The 25151-nt window shown below is 37.4% G+C and overlaps 1 protein-coding gene across 2 annotated transcripts in view; it reads left to right on the plus strand.

Moving 5' to 3' along the window:
• Positions 1 to 5594: 5594 nt before the first annotated feature.
• The window catches only part of BMPR1A (bone morphogenetic protein receptor, type IA), a 39327-nt gene continuing 19770 nt past the window's right edge, over positions 5595 to 25151 (plus strand). The window contains exons 1-2 of one of the 2 annotated variants that reach the window (XM_010001120.1): positions 5595 to 5721; positions 24777 to 24979. In XM_010001120.1, coding sequence (XP_009999422.1) covers positions 24913 to 24979 — 67 coding nt within the window. In that variant the 5' untranslated portion in view covers positions 5595 to 5721; positions 24777 to 24912. Of the gene's footprint in view, positions 5722 to 24776; positions 24980 to 25151 lie in introns of those variants that run through there. The other variant, XM_010001121.1, reaches the window with a different exon arrangement.

Consider the following 25151-nt stretch of genomic DNA (forward strand, 5'->3'; position numbering starts at 1 on the left):
GAAATTGAAGTCTGGGCAGCATTCCCAGGATCAGTATTATGATAAGAATGCACAGGGTCTGTGTGCCAAGTGATCAAGTTTAATGGTTGCTTCCATCCACACAAGGCAACGTATTAGCCAGGTGACACGTAGGGCCCAGAAAGGGTCTGAAGCATGCTGGGAAAGTTGACTGTGAACTTTGCCTGATGGCTGAACAGCGTGGAGCCCACGTGGTTTTTGATGATTTCTTGAAACTATGGAAGGCCTGTGAAGTCCATGGTAACAAAACTAGCCATTGTTTTCAGGGATGTCAAATGCAGCAGAAGGCTTTCTTAGCCATGGGGCTGATCTTTCTTCAATATATCCTGGGGGAAATTTAAGATTGCAGAGGGAGAAGCTTTGAAGTTGAGGTATCAACAGTTGGTACCAAAGTTGAGGTATAACAGTTGAGTTTTAGGTCTCTATTGAACAGCAAAAGTACTTGCTAGACAGCTGTTTTAGATACACGGAGAGCTGTGGAATATGATGAAAGAAGGAGCCGTGCAACAAAGGATTTAGCCCAGTTTTTAACAGAGCTTGGCAAATCAGATTCTGACTTGATCTCTCCACACTGTATGAACTGTCTGGCTTTGCATCACTAGTACTGCAGACTGATGGCTTTGCCTTTGAGGGTGGCCTACTATGCAACAGCTTTTGTTTTAACAGCAGGCTGTTGTCAGATTCCTTTTAGCTCCTAAGTGTGGAGAGTCAACTGATTTTTCTGCTTCAGCTGGCTCATGGGATGAAGAACATTTGAGATGACTAAGAGGAATACTGCAGCTTCACTGGGAGCACAGAGCTTGCTCTCACAGCACATCAGACTGTGAGGTTCTTCAAATGACTCCAGATGATGTGTGCTGAAATAAAATATTAAAGATAATCCTCTAAGAAATCAGGAGGTTTAAATTCTTTCTACTATAGGAAATTACATCTGCCAGGACAAAGGAGAAACCAAGGCAAACTGTCTTTATGGCTCTAAAGAGCCTTATGTCTGGAATCTCATGGCCCCAGTAATGAATTCCTTCTGCCACTAGATATTATGAAGAGTGCAGTGCATTGTGGTTTGTGCAGATTCATGTCCTTCTGGAAAGTGCATCCTGTCTATCTGTTACTGTGCAGTTGTGCCTTACTTAGGAATTTACTTGTGTTCTAAAATTTCTAGATGTGCCCTGTGTCAGTGATGTTCCAGGAGCTTGATTGTGCAGAAACACTGTCTTCTATCTCAGCAGGATACCTTTTTTTCATCAAACTGGTCCAAGGTAATATTTCTGGAGTTCTGCAAACCTCCTCACAACTTGTTATAGTTTTTTTTCTTCTCTGAAGGATCTATGCAGTAGTTAATAAGGGCAATAAAAACTAGGCTTTCCAAGGACAACCTAGAAGTGCTAGAAAGATCAGCTCAGTGATATCCTGAACTAATCTGAAAGTATTGATGAGGTATATAGAAAGGCCAAACCACTGTAATACGGATGTGCTGTATTATTCCTTGCATTTTTAATACCTTGCAAGAATGTCTTTGTGATTGTTTACTAAAACACAAGGAAATGCAGGCATATATTTTTACTTAAGTGATTTTGAACAATTTTGAATTAGCTTGCCTCAAGGATTGGATAAATGTGTTTGAACCAGATTTTAGGTTCATTTCCTATCTTGCTACCTTGAAAATTTGGTGTCCAAAGGCTGGAACACTTTGCTTGTTCAGGTAGCTGATTTTATTTAATATAGAAGTCCCATGGAATTTGGAAGGGTTGTTGTTCAACAAAAGGTTCTTGCACACGTACCTTCACTGTTACACAAAGCCACCAGGCCCCCAATGTACAACAGGCAGTATGAGGCTTACTTTTCCCAGCATGTGCATTTTTTAAAAAGCTTTTTCTTAAGAAATTCATATCTCTTGACATAAACTTTGAAGTAGGATTTGAAAATTTGGTACGGCTGCTTTCCCTTTAAAATGCCACTCAAATGTAGACTTCTAAAAGCAGTATACTCAGTATTTTTCAGACCTACTTCTAACTTGCAGCAACTTTGGTTAATTTTCTAGTATCAGTCATGAGACTGTTAACTGAAGCATCTTCTAGCCTGCCATCTAGGCCTGCAGTGTATTTTCTTCGTGCACAGATTTATAACAAAACCCCTTTTGTTTAGGACTATAGTTGACGTGACATGAATAATTCTGCTCTGAAATCTCTCCTGTCTTTGGCTGACAGAGCCAGCAGCTTGCCCTGAACGCTGACACTGCATACAGGGGTCTGTTGCTAGCACCGCCTGCTTTTCTCCCTTCTCCCCTTTGCTCCCATCCCAAATCTTGGATGCTGAAGGTTATTGCCCCTTGGATTTTTTTCTGATTTATCTGTCTATCTATGTGATGTGGTCTGAACTTGAAGTTGGGATAAAGGTATGATTAGCTGGACAGCTAACCCTGCAGAAGTGAAGCACTGGTGGCTAGAGGAATTAAAAGAGCAGGGAAGAAGTAACTGGAAACTGGAGAGAATGAAGAAATATTTAACCCATAGTCTGTACTAATGAGTCCTTGTATCATTATATAGTTAATTGCAACTTATTTACTTTAACGGTTATTTTACTTTAATTAAAGCTACTTTCTAAACTTTTGTTCCTTAAATACTTATAATTTTGCATTTAAAATGCACACCTGAGTTAGAGATGTCTAATAGCACCAAGATTTCCCATTTACACCCTTCTGTTTCTAAGAACTGTAGTAGGTCAGTTTTCATTTAAAGGTAAAGCCCTTCTGAGCATCCTGTCTTCCTGCAATTGCAGATTTCGCACATGCCAAGCTTTCCTGCCCATTTCTGGGCAAAAAGCTGTGGTGCTTATTCTACAATAAGATTTGTCAGGGTACTGGGATAGCCACATTAGGAATGTCCTTCATCTATCTCTGGTGTTTTACATCTCTTGTGAAATTTGTAATTCATGCTGAAGTTATGAAAGTTACATATCCCAACCATCCCACCTCCCAGATAATGGACAATTCTGAAATTTTGGCATATTTTCCCAACTGTAACAAGTAGCAAGGTCCTTATTTATTTATGATAATAAAATAATTCAACTGAAACCTAGTGAGGCAGTTGGGTAAAAGGAGAAGTGAATTGGAGAAACAGAGTCCAGTGCCAGGAAAGTTTTTAGCATCAAAAGAAGCTAAAAACTTGGAGCTGCAGGAACTGGAGCTACCGAGGAGTGAAACAAGATCTAGAGATAAGTGGGAAGACATGAGAGAGGAATCCACTAACTAAAAAATAAATAACTAAAAAATAAATATTTAAATCAATTGGTTCTTATAAAATTAAGTATGTTCTTGAGTATCATCTCATACCAATAAAGAAATGGAAGAAATACTAACACAGGGAGGTCACTTGCATAAATTAATTATAATTAACTTTCGTCCCATTTGTGACAGGGGTTTTGTAGACCCACTTTTAAAAAAGGGGAAGCTGGATTTGGAACTGACACAAACATTCAGTAAGTCATAAAAGAGGCTGTGTCCACGTTACCAAGCAGTGTGGTGTAATAGGATCAGAACTGTCAGGTGCTGAGAACCTGGCATTCAATGCTATACAGGTTGTGAGGGTTTTATTTCAAGTTAGTCCTCATCTGATTCTGTGGCTGAATTCCTGTTAGTGATTGGAGTGTGTACAATGTACACCTGAAGCTCATTCTCTGATCTAGTTTTACTCAAAAAAAATCTGGTTCATGTACTTGGAGACTGCTTTGCAATGTAAAGCAAAGCAAGAAAAGTAGGGTTGTTTGGGAAATTGACTTCAAAAGTGCAGTTCTGATTTGAATTAAAATGCTGATGTGGACATACATAGAATCATGCAGATCAGGAAGTTCACTAAAATGATTTTGTTTGGTAAGAGAGTTTGGATATCTGACAGATGGAGTTGGATCAGGAAATGCAATGAATGCTTATTGAAATTAACAGTTAGTAAGAATTTTATTTATGAAGGAGTTTGGAAAATATATCAGGAGGACATTGTTTAAAAAAACAAACAATCAAGAAGACCACTATTGTTCAGAAATGTCTTTACCCTTGAAAAGCAGCATCTTTAAATAATATAAAGTGGTCTTTGTATAAATTAGGTACAAGATACAGGCGGACTGGAGTTGGTGTAAAGTCAGAAAGCACACTAACATTTTTCTGTTTATAGTTGCTTCTTTTGGAGTCCAACAGAAGATGGAACTCGAGTTCCTTGGTTAGAGAGAGAGGTGAATATATTTTGCAGATTCTTTACTTTAAAAAAGCAAAACAATCTCCTCAAACACTTTTGCATGGCAAGACTAACAGTCAAGTGTCAGCCTGTCTGCTTAGTGGAGACAGTTGTCTTTAAGAACTGGTGTTATCTGATATTTAGGATGGTTTCAGGTTACCATTTTACACAAATTCATTATTTATTACCAAGACTATTAAACCTCAATGTGTGAGGAACAGTGCTTATAAATGGACATGGAGACAGAAGTATTCTGACCTTCTTGTAATGGTGAAGGTCTTTATGGTGCTTGGAAAGGAAGAGAGAAGTGAATGCTGACATCTTGCTCTGCTGGAAATCATGCAGGCACATGGTTTGTCCATCCCTGTTCCTAGTGCTGTTGGCCTTGGCATTCAAAAATCAGTAATTACATCTCCACCTTGTAAGACTGGTTGTATGTTTTTTAGCAGTATAGCTGGATTACTGATGCTAAGCCTTTGTGTTACTTTCAAGGTTGTTTGTCGTCATAAGACTGGACCTTCTAAATTACTTTTTTTTTTTTCTGTGATGCTTTTGAAAGCTTTGGATGATGGAAACCTTCAGATTGTGACACTGATAACATGGGAAGGACTGGCATTGGGTGACATATGCACAGGATGAAATCTAAGTAGTAAAGTTGCTAAGCACAAATTAGCTATCCACAATGTATTTGAAAACTTTGGGACTTGACACAAGTCAGGCTTGCTCACAATTTGTAGAATGTTGGGTAAGAGCCTGTGCCATGCTTTCTTTTAATGCTTGGATGTTCATCAGGTCAAAACCACAAAAATCCAACTGACCGTATTGTCAGCACTTCTTTCCAAATTCTTGTCTTCCTTTTTCTTCTCAGGAATAATAATGCCTGTGTGCAGCTACAATAAAACTATTGGATTATTTCTTAGCTTATTGCAGTTCCTTATGTACTGGAACTAATTGGGTGACACCAGTGGATTTTTGTTGTGAAGCCAAGAATTATGGGGAGAGGTGGGAGACACAAATTTTCATAGGAAAACTGAAGAGATTTTAAACACCCTTCCTCCCTAACATCACCATTCCTCTTAAGGCAAGCCTGTATTTAAACTAAAGTATAGAATTAAAAAAAAAAAAAGTCAGTGACTTAATGATAGAAATGAAATTTATTTTAAATGGTTTTTAGTGTCAGTATTTTACAAAAATACATATATATATATATAGCTAGGAGCAGCTTGTAATAATAGGTGGCTTCTGTAATTCCCAATACCAGTATCTGCAGTGCACATTTCACATTATGCACTATAAACTGTCAATACAATTTCTTCAGATATCTTTAAAATTATTTTCCTGTTTTTACAGATTCAGAGAAATATGCATTTCCATAATATTACCTTTGAACTAATGAAGTGGAAATACAGATGAAAACAGTCTGGAGGAAGCTTGAAGTACAATACTGTTTCATTCAGTTTCCTAATTCTGAGGTAAGGCCAATGCATGCAAAATTGTATTTCACAATTTCAGGGATAAAAATCATATGATAAGCAGTCACTGTATCTTTCTTACAAAAACTTGAGCCTTCTTTTTTTATGCTTTTGACAGTCTTTAGTACCATATTGAAACAGCTGTTTGATCTCTGTCCATATTTCCATTAAAAAAAACCCAACAAAACTAAAACAAACAAAAAAACCCCCAGTATCAACTACAGAGACATCTGTTGTAGAAAGACATTTAAAAAAAGCAACCACATCAGTCACGTTTTATTCAGTACAACCTGTCTGGTTGTGGTTATTGTGCTTTAGTTGAAATAAAGGACTGGTAACACAACTAAGTGACATGCCTGTTGGGCATTTTTTCTTCTGGCAGTGTTTGATTGGTACAAAATGTTATTACACTGTTTTTTTATTATTACTGCTATTAATAAAATGTGATGGGGTTTAAATTCCACTGCCTCGATATCGTAAAGGCATTCATGTGATTGATTAATGTGACAGGGGTGTTTCATTCCTAGTTTGCTGCTTTGTGGTGTCTGAAGCTTTTCTCCTTTATGTAACTAAGAAGATCAGTAGAATAATCCTGAAATGTCACATTTTTGACAAATTTCAGAATTCTCTTCTGCAACCATAACTCTTTAAAAAAACAGATAGTGATCACTGGCCACCCTACATGTATAAAGCTTCTCACTGTTCAGTTTTGCTTAGCTGTAGCTGAGGCAATGCCCACATACAGTGGTTTTTAAGCTGTGATGCTGCTGGCCTCTCTAACTTTTTCCCATCTGGGTAGAAATGTGGTCTCCTTAACAGATGGGACAGCTTCAGAGACCTACACTAGCACTTTTCACTAGTCACCATCTGCTCATTCTCAGAGGAAGTTTGCATCTCGGATTATGTTATCTTGCAGATTTTGTCCACTGTTACAAACAGGTGTTTAACCCCTTTTCAAGAAAGACTGTGCATCTTTCACTTACAGAGATGAGCCAAGGAATTTTAACATACATTTGACATTGATATGTTTGACTGACAGAAAGAAGTGAGTATCCTCAAATTTTAGAGAAAAAACTCCCAGGGAAAGATCAGCATTTAAATCAGCTAACAGATATTAGCTGACTTATTGCTGACATCTTTAGCTGACTTACTGCTCAAAACCTGTAATTTTCTGCACAACATAAGCAAATTCACCAAACTGTAAAGTTGAAATTCATGTTGACAAGAGCAAAACTTGTAGTCCATCTACAGTGCTTGAGGTGAAGAAGATCAATCTGGTCTACATGCTGAATGAATGTCTTAATGTATGTTACTTTCTTTCACCTTTCTGTTTTAGTCAGATTATTTTATGTTACAAGACAAGAAGAAAATACTATTTCTTATTCAATCACATATTCCTAAATAGACTTCACGTAATTCCAAGGCCAGTTGTACTCTGTATCTTGCAAACAAAGCAACAGCTTGCATAGATTTAACATACCTGTGTACTACTCAAAAGTAAAAGACTTGAAGTGAGTGCTGAAAATTACAGACTGCACAGACACAAACCCAAGAACTTATCCTTTTTTCTCCCAGAGTAGGGGTGCAGATCATTTCTCCTCCTATGAGAGAGGAAGTTAAGCAATAAGTAACAATTCTCAAATTGTTTCTCAATAGAAGTCTGCAGATGAGGCACAGTCTTGAAACATCACTCTTTGTCTGCCATAAAGAACAGTTTCTATTCTCAGGCTTGAAATTACAAGCAAATTTCAAAATTGAGATGAAGTGTTTGGGGAACACGTGCATACTAATAGAAGATTGTGTACTTCAAGAGCTAACTGAAGCATCAGATAGTTTCAAAGATCTAGAAGGTCTTCCATGGATACTGGAACAACATCAGCCAGTGAGAAGAGCAATCCATGGGCTGTGATAAATCTGTGTTAGGGTAAACATCAGGGTTTGGTAGGATTAGAGAATGGTAGAGAATAAGTAATCACAAAAGAGTTCTTTCATCACTTTGTCCTCTGTTCTCAATCATCCCACTCCCAAAGTATTTAGACCTGATTCAGTATGTAGAAAAGTAGTGTAAGAAAAGTTGTAAACATTATTAATGAGAAATCTCACTCCTTTCATATAGGAGGTGTGAGGGAGGGTAATGCTTGGAGACACCATGTATAAATGAGTGCTCTTATGTGTCTTTCATGTGCTATCCTGAGTTGAAATGAAAAGTGGGTGCATGCCCTTCTGTAACGTAGAGGGAAAGAACGTAGAGTGAAAGAGAGAAGGGCTTTTGTTCCTAATAGTTGCTATTTTGCTGATACGGTGGGACAAAAGCTTTCTGGTGGCAGGTGGCAGGGCATAAGCATATATAGTTGGGTTGAAAACTCTGGATACAATAGTATTTTTGAAAGGGAAAAACAAAACAAACCTGCCCAACCACCCCCAAACTACTTTCACAAGTTAACTTTTTTTGCCATTTTATCCCATCTTCTAAAACAGTGATAGTATTAGCAACAATTAAGGGAGGGAGGTTGTTTATGCTTTCCCTGTACATAAATAAATGATCTGGCAAAAAATAAAAGGGCAACACCACTCCACCACAGAATTTCCCTATCTTGGTACAGCTTGTCCTGTTTTTACTAAGGATTATGGGATTGCAAGTCAGCAAGCACACAAATGGCAAGAAGTGAGCTTCTCAGAACCAAATAAAACCAAATAATTTTGCTAATAATTTATGTTCCTATATATGTTCTACCTCCTGTTTTCATGTGTTTGTACTTGAATTTTGATAGCAAGGTGACAAAGAAAAAAGACAAAAAATAGGTTTACCAAGGCCAAAAGAGAGACAAACTATATACCAAATGAGGACAGAGTACATTGTCCCAGGTGTTGATCAAACTTCTTCTGTACTTTCTGAGTGAGGGATTAGTGGTGTTGTACTTCATAGCCTGACCTGCTTTCAGATGTATTTTTTGACATCCAAGAAACCCTTTGAAAGCTAGTGCTTTAGTTTTAAATGTTGGTTATATAAAAAAGGTGCATTTTGTTTGCATTTAAAACTGCTGCCTGGTAATTTATTTTTTAGTACCTAGTTGATGTATAGAAAGAAAGTGTGATTAAATCTCTGTTTATCTCATCCATGTTAAGGTTCAATGAAGAGTATAATTAATCTCTCTGACAGTTCTCAAGATGGTTTATTTTAATCTTTCTTTGATATGGAATCTCTCTGTACTTTTCCTAGTTCTGCTATACTTTTTGAGACACAGTAAAATTTTCTGGTATCTTAGTAGGATAAATGTCTGTCTTTTAATTGCAGTTGTGAATTAGTGCAAGTCTTCAGCATTCCTAGTACAATGTAACTGGAGAAATACAGCTTAGTATATTATACCTAATCAGTATGGCTGTGTATGCCTAATTACCTTCTGCTACTGGTATCCTGTATCATGGTGTCTCTTTATTTACCATCAAGATTTTGATTATATGGTTACTTAGTTTTCTTTGTGGTATTGAAAATTACTTGGGATGACTTTACCCCTTTCCCATTAAAATGTAAAGTACTCCCTAAGTGTGACTTGCCTGCAGGAAGGCATCAGATAGAAGGAGATTAAAGACCTCTACTGTACCACCACCGAACCAGTAACTTCAGTTGACAGTTTAGGAATAGCTTCCTGTTTTTCTGCTTCTAGTGTCCATGGAGTTGTCATATTTCTGTCTCCTCCCAAGTGGGTTATAGTTGAACCATCTTTTCTCAAGTGATGGACTTTGTTTTTTCAGTAGCCAGGAACACGTGCCAAGTGTTTCAGAAGGAAATCTGCCAGTGATGAGGTGGTGTTCCTGCAATGGTTTTCTTATTAGCCATCAAGACAGTATAAGATCTCCGTTCCTGTTACAAAGCAATTACTCTGTAAGGTTGGGTTAGCTGCCACTGAATTTCCTTGGTGGCAAACTCTGCTGGAATTTCATTCCATAACAAACAGGCTGAGCCACTTCAGCCTCAAACTCCAATTGGGAAATGCAGGTCAGTGTGCTCCAAGTGTTTTCCAGGAGTGGAGTAACCAGAAGTCCATGTTGTCTTTGAATCAGTTGATCAAAACAGGAAGTGCCAGTGACTCTGGTCTGGAGCTGCTCTGTTCTGCAGCATGCTGTGACACATTTTGCTGGTCCTTTTACCTATATCCTCCTAAAAGTGTTTTCCTTACTTCCATTTGGCCTGTCGTAGCCCAGGGTGTTCAGTAGGGTGACCATCTCGGTCTCAGTGTAAAACAAGAGCCTTCCCTAATGCTAATTGACCATCTCGGTCTCAGACAGTGTAAAACAAGAGCCTTCCCTAATGCTAAGCCAAGGCTGTCAGGTTCAGGAAGGTCTAGTTAAGCTGTCCAAGAATCTATTTTAAAATTTTATCTTTGCTCTGTTCAGCTTAAAGCTTCTGTTGAAAGTGTAGTGGGTAACAGATCTCAAAGAAATCCAGACAAGCTCCTGTGTAGCAAGAGGAAGTTATATTTTGTATCTTATTCCCATATCTGAGGATAGGAATTGTATGGGGTAGGATAGAAAACAAATGCAAGAATTTACAGTGATAAAAGTAATGTATTTACACTGTAGTCTGAAGATGTTTGTATTTACAGGAATGTATTTTTCAATCAGATTATTGTAACACAGATATGTAATTAGAAACATACCAGATTTTCTTCTTTGCTTATTTCTTGACTTAATGTTTAGATTAAGAATGGTAAAAAAGTTGCTATCTACTAAACATTAATACAGATACTGTTTTTGTTTTCAAGAATTGCTTTTCTTTTCCTTTTTTTTTTCCTCTTTCTTAAGGCAAACCAAGAAGGCAAACATTTCTTTCTGATGGTATCATTTAGAAGCAGTCCTAAAAAGCCAATTATGGACTAGGTTTTCCTCTGAGCTGGGTTTAAAAGTCAAGAATGTCCTTCATGTCCTGCAGAGGTTCCAAGGTTATGAAATGTTAGGTGAAATGTTTTTGAAGTGTTGTAGTTGGTATGAAATTGCATGGAAATAAATCTAGGAGTCCAGTTAAAATATAGCTCTTTATTTGAAATTACTTGTTAACTTACCAAATATAAGATTGATTTAGCTAAGGTCCTTGTACAATATCTTTAATCTTCATAAAAACCAGTGTCATAAAAACTTGCTAGTTGTCTTATTTCTAATCCTGATACCTGATCATGTTTAAAAAAAATTACATGTGTACCACAGCAAAGTCTAGGTAAAGAAGGCATATTTTTATCATGTCCTTGAAGTGTGCATGTTTTGCATTTACAAATCTCAATCTCAGGATCTCAAGTAATAATTTGAATATTTTAAAACTTAAATATTCTGTTTAAAACTTTTCTTTGTTGAAATACCTACAGTGAAAATATTCTGAATACTTAAGAAGTAAATATTAATTGGTTAGTCATATGACAGTTAATATGTGTATTTTGCCTTTTTTGGAAAGCCGGGAAATCTGTTAATGCTGTAGAATGGATGGCAACTTCTCAATACTATAGAATAAAAAAAGCAAACCAACAGTATATTTTTCTTCCATGTTCTTTGTCATGAACTGACTTGATGTGATAATGACAGAAGCTATTTCTAAGACAATCTGAATATTAGAATGGTGTGCATTAGGTGTATAGGGAAGAAAAGATAAAAACACTGGTTCAGCTACTATGTTCGAGTACACAGACTTAAAGCGCATGCACTTTCAAGTCTTGGGTTTGATAGTTGTAGTTAGAAACAAGTAGAGGTTGCTTCAAAAATTAGTAAGAAAGCAATGACAGTATTCTGTTTTCACAATGGAGTGGTTTGATGAAGCAAAAATAAGACAGGTGAGGTGGCTGTATGCCAAAAAGTACTAATGCTTCAGTTGTACTTACTAATAATCTGAAGAACAAGCTAACAGGAAAAAAAAAAAAAAAAAAGGCAAGAAAATACAGCTTGGGGAAAAAATCAGGAAGTCCATAGCTATAGAATGACTGATTAAGCAAGGGTGATGAAAGTAAAAATTATTTTAATAGTACTTTAGTATGAACTGGGGGGGGGAGGAGAGAAATGTAACTATTTAGGTAGGATGAGCTGTGGTCAAATATTTACTTTAGGGAGAGGAAAAGGGAGCCTTGCTGCTGTCTCCACCAGAACAATGGTATTAGTGTTACCACAGTAGACAGTTCTTTATGTAGTGAAAGTAATAAGTCAGATAGTTGTAAAATACGAAAACATTACAGTAGATAAGAAATGAAAAATAGACGTTACTGTGAAGTTCTGGAAACATGATGGCATACCTGTATCTGAAAAGGTGTAAACAGAGACCTGCTAGAACCTGAGTGTTACCCATCTGGTCTTGTGAACCTAGTTATTAGCACCTGCAGTACATACATAAAGGTAATGAAGTAGGTGTCCCTATCTTCTGCAACTCTGTGAATGCACAAATCAGGAAGGCAATGTGTTTAGGATCAAGTATTTGGTTTACATAGTCCTCTGAGTTTGTGCCTCAGTGAAAGCTTGTCTGGAATAGTGTTTAGTAAGTATTAAAAAAGAATAGTCATGTGGATGTTCAAATGCATAAGTTGCATGGAAAAAAATTATGCATATGCCTGCATTTGTGCATGTTGTATACAAACCTTTTGAAGAAAACAGCAGCCTTATGTTCCTAATTTTTAGAATTTCCTAGAAGCTGCAGCTTGGCTTACAGTAGTTTCTGTGCAGTGATTTTTTCATGTTTTGATATAGACAAGCTATCTTGCGTGCATGTTTAAAATGTTTGCAGTTGAACACAGTGACAGAAAAATCTCAATCTGTTTGACTACTGACCCCTGTAGTATTACTGTATTCCATTAGAATTTTCACTGTGAAGATGTATACAAATGTCCCCAAATGGCTACACTTGACTGTGCTTCAAATGCATTTTGTTGTTCTTTTAAGATCTAAAATGCCTATTGTCATTCAATCATGTTGCTTCAAGTTGCTGGCTTTTAAAAGCAATTATTTGTTTCAGTCATCAGGTAAAACTTATGAAAATATTTTTCCAAAACAGTTCAAGTCCTAGGCTTCCAATGGAATGAAAGTGATTGGGGTCTGCCTGTACAGAAGACAAGCCCTGAAGTCTTTAATGGCAGTGTATGAGAGAAGGGATGTTTATGAAAGTGTCTTTAATTTCTGTGCTCTTTAAATCACGAGTTTTGCAAATGTACACTTGTAGTCTACTCAGGTTTTTCCCCTCAGTAAAATTGTTTGGTGATATCTCCAATCTTTGAATTAACAAGTCTGTGTAAATAAAAATAAAATAATAATAATGAGAAGAGAAGGTTCAGTAATTATAACATCTTTGTCCACTTTCTTTCTGCCAAACATAATTCTTTATTCTCTTCAACTCACAACAAAAACTTGTTCCTGTTGTGGAATCTGTGGTTTTCCTATAACCCTCAATTTTTCCTTCACAGATTCAAATTAAAACAGCCTTATTTTTGTCCTATAGGAGGTGATTAATGGAGGTTAAATAATCATAGAAGAAAGAAGGTTTTGATAGTGGAGATAGTGGAAGGAATAAATTACTTTGAGATGCAATAATGGCCTTGACGGAATGAATGTAAGAAAAGGCAGAATGAGATGGCTACAAGAATGTGATCTTGAAGGGGAATAATTGAACTGCCAAAGTTAATCAAGAGGTGATGGATTTACTTTTAAATAATCAATGGAGGCAGATCGATTTACTGTTAAGATTTTTTTTTTTTAGCTTAATGAACTGTTGAGTTATCAGAGGAGACACCTTCAACTTTAAGCATGATGGGGGAAACATTTGCATGGAAAAGTGTTCAAATAATTCCTGTAATACTGAATATGGTCAGCTTGAAGTCACATACCACAAGAGGAAAATGTAGGAATGCAAGTGTAGTTGATGGGAGAAGGAATATGTGATATAGTCTCTGTAGCTTCTTAGTTTCCTTAAGTATTAGGAGAGTTGCCTTCTTACAATATTGAAAGAAAAGCAAAGATTTGAATGAAAAAGTTGAAGAATATTAGCTGAATATGACATTTATTCTAAAAACAAAACCCAAAAACCAGACTGCTACCTTACACTTTGATGTTTTGCTAGTCTTAGCAGTACTGCACAACAGTGATTGAAAAAAATTTCTTGGTGTACTTAAAATAACCTTTTTGCACTAAGAAGTGGTGTAATTGCTCGAATACTGATGGGAGAGATACTGCTAATAAAATCACTAAAGTCTAATTGAGCTTTCTAGTCATGCTTCTTGTGTGTACATTTGGGTCTTAATTTTACTTGAAAAAAATAACAGTATTACTTTAGCACTTCAGTGTGGGGAAGTAGAAGACTGTAACTGTTGAAGTATAAACATTACCTTTGAACGCTACTTATTGAAAGGTTACTGTGTTTGGATTTAGAAATGCCTTTGAAGCTGTATTTGATGAAAGTACGTTGTTTCGATTTAAGAGGAGTAGTTGGTGTGTTTGTGCATGCCATGTTGTTTCTGTAGTTATTTAACCATGCAGAGATCTACCACGCACTTAGAGTTTAACTTTAATTTCCATTAAAAAGTTATTTTCATTGCAGCAAAACTTGCATTGTACTAACAGGGAAAAATAGGCTCAGACACATACATCCGGTGTCTTGGAAATTTTTCCCAGAGCAGTGCTTTCTTACGTAATTCACAATTAAATATTCACCGTTGCACATGAAAGTAGAAAGTGAATGCAGCATAGAATTCATTTTAGATTCTTTGTACTGTATAGAAAGCCATTTAATTTAGCCATCTAATTCAATGTAGCCATCTATTGAAGTATCTCTAGTATTTCAGAGCATGAGCATATTCTTCATACATATCTCATTGCTCTGTGATACTGAGAATAACCAAACACTTTGCAGGTTCTATGCAAGCTAATGTTGTAGTTGCAAGATATTTACTCTCAGATTGATTTAGAGGGTTGGTTGTTTGTTTTTTTTCATTTCTATTTCTGCTTTTTGTTTTCTGCTTGGGCCTATTAAAGCTAACCTAGCTGTATGTATAAGGGTTTTCCTTGCAAGCTCTGGGGCTTACTAGCTTGTCCACCTTGCTCTTTTGCTGAAGGTCAGTGTCTCTGTGGTGCTGTGTCAAGCAAGTGGCAGCTCATCAACTACAGCTGTTCAGAGCCTGGTGTATTAATTCAAACTGCCATTGATTCTGGTTTAGGCTGTGCTAGACTTGACCCTGACAATACTTGTTCTCTTCTCTTGCCCTTAATGTGGAGGTGGGAACCTCATGTTTTGTATCTGGAGCTTGTAACCTCGTAAAAATATCCCAACATGAGTTGCTGGGGTGAGTATCAAGGCTCACAGATGACAGAAGAGCTGTTAGCTGGGTATTCATATAAACAGAAAGAATTGTAAGAGAGGTTGAAAGGACGCATTTCAGCAATTTAAAGTTAGAAGGGCAATATAATTAACATGAATAACAGATTTATTTTATTTTTTTTCTGTAGTAAGAACAGTTTATAGAATAATATACCCCTGCCACATCCAAGCTTTAGAGGAGTGTAAACGAGCAGTGTCTAGTACTTGGTTTATTTGGCCTATCCACCTATTGAAAGGCCTCTTTAGAAGACTGAAGGAGACTGCTCCTTTGAGAATATCTATGTGTTACTGTGATTTGTGAGAACAGCTCGATAAACAGTTTCTCTTATCAGCAGGATACGGTGCTTCTGTGGGCATGGCAAGCAGGTGAGGAAAATGATGTTAAGGCTTACCTTGCCAAGCAGCACTTTGTGTTAACAAATCGCAGTGATGTTGTACTTGCCAGTTTTTGTCTCTGCTGTTTGTATGGATTGAGCAAATAACTGTCATGCAGTGAGGAGTGCTGATTTGATTATTTAAAAATTATGTGGCTTGCTTACGAAGTGTGCAAGCATTTGTGAGTGTGTTTTTACCTTGTTCACAAAACAGTGTATGAATTCATTTGGACACCAGTTATCTCCGGGGTAGCAGGAAAAAAAAAAAAAAAGTCCGTGTTAGTAGTTTTAAACGTTTGAGGGCAAGCAGTTTACTGTGAAATGCTCTTCTGTTCGACTTTTTAAATACTGGATCACATGTCACTTGCTTTACAAGGGACACGGTAGAGTCTTGGTCAGATACCAGAGGGAAAGGGTTTACAGTTCTCTAAGTTGGCAGCAGCAATTCCCGTGTTTAAGGCATTGCTACTTGCAGTTTGGAGAGGGTTTGTTTGTGTTTTTGGCCGAGGGCTGTGTTGATAATACTTTGTCTGTCCTTAATAATTTGAAACTCCATCTTCCAGGGGTAAAAATAAAAACAAGAACAAAAAAAAAAAAAGGGAGCATTTGAGGTCTCTGTTCTGTTACTGTTTCCTAGAACTTACTTATTCTCTGCTCAATTTGGAAAGGGTATCCTCTAATAGCTAAAATCTTACCCACAACCTCAGTGTGAGGAGTGAGGGCTCTGTCAATAGCATTATTGAGTTGACTCTTTTGACCTTGGTAATTATTATTCTATGCAATCGGGTATTTCTGAGCTTTGTCAGCCTTGCTTGTTAAGCATTTAATTAATTTTATTGGGGTTTACAAGTCTTGAATAGGAAAAGAGGATATGAAGAGAAAAACCTGAAAAAAAGAAACTCAGCCCCACGTTTATTCTTAAGGGGTAGAGGTCTAGAAGGGAGCTGGCTTGCAGAGGGGGAAGACAGTATTCTTATGCTAATCCACGCTCTGGATAAGGAGCAAAGCAGGCGTGCAAACAATGGAAGTGGAGCCAGAAAGTCTGCTCTGCAGTCTAGCACGCCTTGAAAAGCATGTCAGGCAGGGCAGGCGCCTAGGGCTGCGCGGGGAGGGAGGGGCCTTCCTTATGGAGCTGGCTGCTGGCCAGAACACTTACTTACAAAATCTTACTACCTAGAAAACAAGAATTGAGAGTGGAAGTGAAGGGGAGAGGGAGAGAAGGAGTTCCAAGCCAATTTTTCATGTTATACAAGAAAAAAATCCGAAAGAACAAACCCCGAAGAAACCCTCTTGAATTGTCTCAGCTTTGTTGCTGCTGTTTTCTTCTTTTTACCAAAACTGAAGTTCAAACGATGTGTTTTTTTTAAGTAGTAACCGTTTTTTCTAAGCAGTGTGCTGGGGGAGAGACGCAGATTTTAGCAACGTGCCCCTGCTTAGAAATGAGCTTACATTACCCTCCTGTGGGCAAAATGTTCAGATCGGAAACGGTGCTGGAAGCTGGAGCTGCAGGCCGGCCCGAGGAGGGGGCTGGGGGGCTTTTGGGTTTGTGTGCCTTGCCCCTTCTCTGCTAGGGGAAACGCATGTCACTGCCATCGGGGGAAAAGCACGATTTTGTACAGCACGCCTTGTTGTTTATTAAATTCTCTATCCAAAGCAAGACAGGCTGTTTTACTTAGGCACCATGAAATGAAAAATATGCTCTGTAACCACCGAACACAAACTCCGTTTCTGGAGAACTCTTCATGAGTCTTAAAATTTGCATAATCACCGTTGCTTTGGAGCGAGAAGTGGTTGTGAATTTCTTTTTCCAGATTGGGCAAAGGTTATAGGTGTAACAGAACCAAGCTAAGACCGTGGCATCTAATAAGAAAAGATTACTCTGTTAGGTTTGTTGTTGTTTTTTTTTTGGTCTGAGGATATTTTTGACATAGATTAATGAACAATTGTCCTTAAATTGTGAAAAAATTACTGTAAGGTTGTGAAAACACTCATTAGTCTTCTTTACGGTGCTGAAAGGGATGTTGTACTTTAAAAACCCTTCCTATGAAAGCATTGATACTTTTAAAGGCACCAGCCCTGATTTTAGGGTCCATTGTTGTTTTTTTTAAAAGTGACTAAAGGATATATTCAGGATTGAGGCACCATTTTTTCCCTTTCTCAGCCTAGGTATGTTGTTTGTAAAAAATAATTGTAATTCAGAGCCAAAATATGTGATAGGTCTTGTAGGCACTATAGTGTGGCCATAATATTTTCAGTAGTGAAGCATGGAATTTGAAACAATTTACATTATTTTTTTTTAATCTTGCTGTTTGTGTTTAGTGAACGAAAGGCATTCTTTAAGTGATGATTTTATTTTATTTTTTCCCAACAAAATTTAAAAGCTTTAAGTTACATTCCCAGTTTGGATTTCTTAGATTTAGAGATGGAATGTATTACATGTGGAGACTTTTCTCCTTGTTTCACATTGTATGACAGTGAGGAACTAGCAAAAATGATAAATAGCTAATAAAAACATTTAAGAATTATAGCTTCTGGGTAGAATAGCTGAAGTTGATGTCATTTATGGTAAAAGGAGCATGGGTGTCGGTTGCCAGTTGTCTTAAGGGCAAAAGCTCTCAGCCAACTAATCACCAAAGTGATGGACCTCAAAGAGGGTAAGTGGGTCAAGGGGAATAAAAATTCTATAGCAAAATCCTATTGGAATATGCTGCAATAAGAGGATGTGTAATGTCTGTAACGCACTAGAGTGTATCTGAATAACTGATGGCAGTGGGAAAATAATTTTACTGAATTTCATTACTGTTAATTTAATGGCAGAAACTTTCTAGCAGTTAGTTAATTGGAATGCCAGAGTAACAGTAAGATGGACATTCAGGAGTCCAATGAGTGGCGTCCCCAATTATCTAATTGTACTAGGCATGGTAAAAAGCAGCTAGATTTTCATTTCTTCATGGTTAACAATTTTGTTTATGAGACAGATATATCATAATTTAGGAGTTTGGCTTCTAAAATTTACCTTAATGTACACACATTTTTTATTTGCAAGGAGCATGAAATCTTCAGTTCTTAAGATTTCTTTTAGAGTATCCAAGGTTGGGGTTTGATGACTTTTCTTCCAGCTGCTCAAAAATAGGAAGGCCTTTTGTAAGGGCTGTGAACTCTCTCGCTGCAGAAAGCAGCTGTTTGGGGCTCATGTTTTTTGAATTAACAAAACCACTGTTGGTTATAACATGTGTTAGAAACGTGTGATTGTGGATGTCCTACCTATAGAACTCATATTTTTTCATTTCAGTTTTTGAAGTAGTGTATTATGGACACAAGTGCTTCATTTACATTTCATTTTTTGTAGCAGTTTGTACAGGGAGTAAGAAGATTGAAATAGTTTACACCATCTTTTGGCTTTTAAATTTATGCAGTCACTAATTTTTAATAATTCTAATACAATTCATGGTTTAATTGAATTAATTTTTTTGAGCTTGCACAGCATAGTGCCTGAACAAATAGGGCCTTATATGAAGTAGTTTTTGTTGATGGCCATGCAGCAATAGCCAGCAGTCTTCTCTATCAACTGTATGCTTTCTCATAGATTTTGGTGGTGGATGTACCTGCATTTTTAACAACATAGTTGGCAGCACGTAAGCATAGCTAGCTTGGCTGTTTCAGTATGACACTTTTCTAATACCTGTGTAGGCATGCCTTGCAATAAAATAATAGAAACACATGTAAGAAGTAGGCTTCTGAAAGTATTTGACAGAATCTCACAGTACTGATGAATCTGAAATTTCAGAATCTGAAACTTTTATTTAAATGTTCTTTGTGTTATGGATTTGGTTAAATTTTACTTGGAACAAGCGAAAGCTAACTATAGCTCTTTTGGTATTATGAATAACAAAATGGAATTGTAAGGGCTCACCTGGATCAGACTCTGCTCCTGACGTGTCACCTGCAGGTACGTGAGATGATGGCCTTTGTAAACTAGCAACTAATTATGTGTTTGGACTTTATTTAGTTTTAAAATCTGCCCTAGAACCTTCTAACTAGTAGTTAGGAATTGTCTTCTAATTTCTGATCTAAATACATTTTAATGGCCAATCCATACCTAACTGTTGTTGAACTAACAATTTTCTTCAAGTTGAATAGCCATCTTTCTTTCCTTCTGTTTATTGCTATGTTGCTTTTTTTTTTTTTTTTTTTTTTTTTTGGTCTCCATTCATAGGGCTTTCCTGTTCTCCAGATAGCATTATCAGCCCTTCTAGGCGTATGTTGAGTTCATCAGTCATATTGTCTCTGTGCTGTTCATGTTTTATGATTTCCCCTGGGAAGTTTCCCTTAGACATTCTGCAGTTGTGTTTGTCTCTTTTTCCAGCAACATCCCATGGATGTGTCTGATACTCTGTAATGTGTTAATGTACTTGAGTCCTTGGGCATAGCTCTCTCCTATTCTTGCAATACCTGGTCTATGTGAAGCAGAAATTCTTCACAGTTCTCAATATGTGTAACTTTCCTCATTTCATGCTGTCATATTTCATTCAATTTCTGTTACTTAAGTACTTAGTGATCCAAATCTTCCTGAACAAAAACTCTCAACTGAATTGATAATTCATATTTGTCAGCTAGGTTTATTAAAGTTTTGCTATTTGTGTGTAGTTCATCAATGAAAAGGATAACTCAAGGTCCTTGAACTACAAGGTTTAAGGTCCTTGAACTACGTTTAGTAATCTCTGTTCTTGAAACTACTTGCTGTCTGCCCTGTAGTGAATTCTTTACTGTTCTTACAAATCCCTCTTTTCTTCATCCAAAGTCATAATTTTGTTTCTGGCTTTGTGTCAGGGTTTTTTTAAGCTCTAATAGAAAAGTTGTTGTTGTGTACTGGCTTAGACTGACAGTCCAGTAATTTATCTTTGTCATTCTGTTCCACTTCGAAGCTGCATTCAAAACTGTGTGTGATTGAGGTAACAGGCTGGTCACCTCAGTCACCTCTAGCCCCCATTACACATGGGAGAAACATTTTGTGTCATTCAGCTTTGCTTTGGAAAATACTTTTACTTGGTATTGTATGTACTGCTGAAAATGTTTTAAAACATGTTCTCTTGAAATGGATTTAATGTTCTAATTCTTGTGGAGTCTGATGTTTCTTTTTTCATATTTTCCCCTTTTAACAATACTGTCTTTGTTACATTCAGCACTATCGGTCTTTATGGAAATTTGGGACAGTGTAGCTCATTTGCTTTGGGGATCATGCTGTTAATATTATTACAGAACCACATCTAAAGAGCAGTTACCACTGAACTCCTTGCTTTCAGAGTCGTTCTGGACCATATGACAAATCTTGCACACTTCAGCTTCATATGTTTGGAGCCATAGGGAGTGTAGGGCTAGACTGCCGTGATAGCGCCATGAATTCAGAGCTGAGTTCCAGTTCAGAACACAGTTTTAATAACAAAAGCATTTTCTTCAATAAACTATTTTTAGGAAAGATATTAAGTTACATTGGGTGTTACAATTGATGAGTCAAATACGTTTTAATGGATTATGGTTGACACTTCATGGCTAAGATAGAAAACAAAGAGGGAGACTGAGGGCTTTGAAGTCAACTGATTGGCTTACGGGTTTGAATTTCTTCAACATCACTCTGGCTGAGTAGCATTCCAGGGGTTAACTGGTGCTTTAACACATTTGAAGTAGTAATTTAGTTGTGTGATTCTACACTCTTAATATCAGGCAGATTTTGGAGAAATTCCAGTTGTTGCTTACTTTAGATAGAGTGCCTTAGTTGGGCTGTCAGTCTTCCTGTGTAATGGGAACACAGAAACGGCTCAGAAGAGGTTTTGGTACGCCCTTTCAGTTTTGCCAAATGTATTTTTTTTGTTGTTACAGTTTGTTTTGTTTTTAGTGAAAGATATTTTCATAGGAAGGTCGTAACCACATAGTTTTGGGGTGTGGCATTTGTAAGAAGCACTAGAACAACTAGTCCTTTTTAATTTTTTATTATTATTTTTTTTTAACATTTAAACTATGTAGCTATATTGGGGTGCCAGGTGGTTTTAAGAAGGAAATATTTTCAAATAGTTTCTGTTTCTGCAGAAGAGAAGTAGACAATTAATTTTCTTTGTTTAGCTCAGAAACTTACTTGAGAAAAAGGAAGAATAGTTCAAAGGATGGGTTAAAAATACCTGAAACATCTTCTGGCAAGAAAGCTCTCCTGAATTTTACTGTGATGACTGAAAAAATGCTTCAACCCATCCACATTATGGTATTGACACAGCTTTGTTGCTTGTGTGGTGTGGGCTGTAGAATAGGATGTGTCCCCACTGCAGTTAAGTTCATATTGGAACTTTTAATTCTAAATCACTAGGTTTTCATTGGGGGCTTAAGCTCACCTGCCAAGGATTCATAGTTACCATGGGTGCCATGGTGCAGCAAGGCTCATCAGTGCTTGTCTGCCCCAGCCTTGCAGCCTGCTGAGGAGCTTTCCTGGCTAAGGGCAAACTTGACACTGACAGTATGGGCATCAGGAAGATAACTCAAGTAATAGTATTAAGGTGTCATGTGCATTTCAGGGGAAAAGGGATTGCAGCTCTGCTGGGTTTTACTTTCCATTTTTGAGGTATTCTTTTAAATGTTGATAAGCATTATCAAATTAGAATGATTTTTAAATGGGGAATTATAACAACTTTTTCTCAGTTTAAATTTATTACATGTTTTTGTTTACATTTTAAACATATTTACTTATAGATACAGCTTTGAAAAGTGAAATATTTATGAAAGGAAGATTCAGGTGCAAAATATTGATTCTAAGCATTAGAGAGTTGTAATTCTTGGATAGGCTTGGACAACAATTTTGAAAAGCATCTTAGATTGTCTCACTGAACAAAAATCACCATGAAATTGCAAGTGAATTGCAGTTGGGTTTTTCTTCAATTTCGTATTGATTTCTGTAACATAGTGTGTAGTGCAGTGGTAGACACACCTTGCACATTAAGTTCCTGAGCCAGTGTGCTGTCTTACCTGATTGAACTGGGGAGCAAGATCACCACTTTTCCTACTCTTGGAATGTGGAAGACTGAGAATCACAGAATCACAGAATCCTAGGGGTTGGAAGGGACCTCAAAAGATCATCCAGTCCAACCCCCCTGCCAGAGCAGGATCACCCAGAGCACATCACACAGGAACACATCCAGGTGGGTTTTGAATGTCTCCAGAGAAGGAGACTCCACAACCTCTCTGGGCAGCCTGTCCCAGTGCTCTGTGACACAAATTTTTTCTAAAGTTTACATGGAACCTCCTATGCTTCAGTTTGCACCCATTGCCCTTTGTCCTATCACTGGACGTCACTGAAAAAAGCCTGGCTCCTTACTGAAACTTCTATGGAGCGGACAGAGAGAAATAATTTTTAAATGCTGACTATTAATGGGGTGGGTTTTTTTCTGTGATTGACTGCAAAAATAATACTGTAAATAAAAATAATACTGTAAATAAAGTCCTTGTTGTTTTACTACATACAAGCTGTTGGCATTTTCTGTCTTCCATGTGGTTTTATTAAGGACTGAAGCTCATTACAATTGAAACACGGAAGGAAGCAATAATCCTTATGTGCTTGTGTTGCTGCCCTGATGTTTTTATAACTAGAAGGACTTTCCCCATCAGCTGTCAGAATTGGTCCTGTTTCTTGTGACTAGGAAACACTGAAGAGAGTGAATATTTTTGTTATCATGCTGCTTTTACCTCTGCCTTGCCAGGAAGTTTATTTTGAAGTTACTAGTGCTTAGGATGTCTGCAAAGTGTGTGGCTCCTAGACCATTCTGCCATAACCTGGCAGTAATTGTGACAGGTACCAGGGTGGCAGCAGCCTTCCTGTAGCCAGGAGGGGCCCATCCCGTGGCTGGCCCCGGGTTCCTCTGGCAGGGAGGCACTTTGTCACTTGGTTAGGGAGAACCCAGGGAGGTGTGAAAAGTAGGCCAGGGGTCGGGGCAGCCTGCCCCAACCCTGCCGGAATTGAAAGGGACAGACACGTCCCAGCTGGGCTGCTAATATGCCTCCATGTTAAATGCCTGGAAGCACTAATTAAAATGAAAAGTTCTTGGGTCTCACCGACAGACAGATGGAGTTGTTGATGGTGGAAGGGGCCAGCAGCAGTAATTGCAGCCCATCCCCGGGCGAGCGCCAGCCCTGGCATTCATGAGCAGCGCCAGGCTGACAGGGGTCAGGGGGTCGAGCCCACCGAAAGGAGAGGCTGCTGAGGAAAGGCAAAATCACTCCTCTGTTCCTCTTCCTGCAACGTTGCCTTTGTTGCAATTAACTGTTTAGGTGTTCAAGCTGATTTTTAGTCCTTTGAGGCCCACTTATGCTTCCTTCATGAATTGCTGTAGATTTGTTAAACAGAAAGTAACCACATCTACTGCAGTCTGAAAAATAACCTGTTACTCAATTAGTCTGTCTTCACTGTGTGTTCAACCATTGGATGAGTGAAAACTTATATTTTATTTTTTGAGCAAATGGTGTGTGTATATAGTAGCATAATTTTTCAGGAGGGATTGATTAAAATAAAACTTGAAAATCAAGAAGGATATCAGTATTTTGAATTGGAATTAACAGAGATTAATAATAAGTGCTCATTGGTGTTGTGAATTGAGCTAACTTTCTGTTGTCCAGAAAACACTATATAATGTAGTAGTCTACAGGAAGAAGGACTGGAATAGTTGATACTGAGAAATCAGTTTCTTCATTCACATGTTAAATAAGATTGTGCTTTTTTAGTTTTTTGAAGAGGGTAGCACTATTCTATAAGACAAAAATAACATTGTGAGCAAATTAGGTAACTGAACTATTTTTGTCCAAATTTAGCTTTCATCAAACAGATAGTATGCATGTTTATTGTAATATAGCTCCTCTGCAGGCATTTTTTTTTTCTATTGGTGGGTCATCAGGATGTTGGGTTTTTTCCCTGCAATATTATGGAAAGTCAACACTGAGTTTAATTTTTAAGAAAAATACTAAATATTAATTTTGATTTCTGTAAAGTAAATTGTTTTCAAACCAATTTACTTGTTAATGGGTTGAATAATACCTGTGATAGCTGTATGTGAGTCTAAAATATTTGTCTGTGATGAGATAGGAATGTAGAAACGTTCCTGTGAGTTGTTACCGAAAGCGTGTATTTCTGAAGAATCGTGCTGTTCAGTTGGATAGTAGAGATGCTTTGTATTCTCAGTTATTAATCCTAATAAGCATATGCCTTTTTAATTAATTTTTGCAGTCACATGGTTATGATCAATGTGATGAAAAATCTTGAGGTTCCTTGACTTAGAAATACACTGAGTTTCTTAACACTTTGTTTTACTGTATCTTTCAGGAAACGAAGTTGGAAAAGTTACAAAAGCATTCTGGTAGTCAAGCATCAAATCTTGTATTAGACTTCACTGAACAGACTAAACGTTTGTCAAGGAGAAGGGCCAGTTGCCTTGCACAGGAAGGATTAAAAGTGAACAATGACACGATTGCGAGTTTATGAGCGATTGCTTGGAGCCTACCTGCTTGTCATTCTCCATGTTCAAGGTAAATAATCTTGTTAAAATATGTGTGTATTTTTCATCTGTACCTGAGATCTGTATTCCAGTGGTTGGGGTAGGGTTTTTTCTCATTTGAGGCTTGGAGTTGTTTTTTTCGTCTTCTACAGCCTGACATACCATATAGACACCTCCCTAAATAGGAGGACGTGTTTTTGTAG

The sequence above is a fragment of the Chaetura pelagica genome, unplaced genomic scaffold, assembly GCF_000747805.2.
Source record: "Chaetura pelagica isolate M959 unplaced genomic scaffold, ChaPel_1.0 scaffold346, whole genome shotgun sequence".
Taxonomy (NCBI): Eukaryota; Metazoa; Chordata; class Aves; order Apodiformes; family Apodidae; genus Chaetura; species Chaetura pelagica.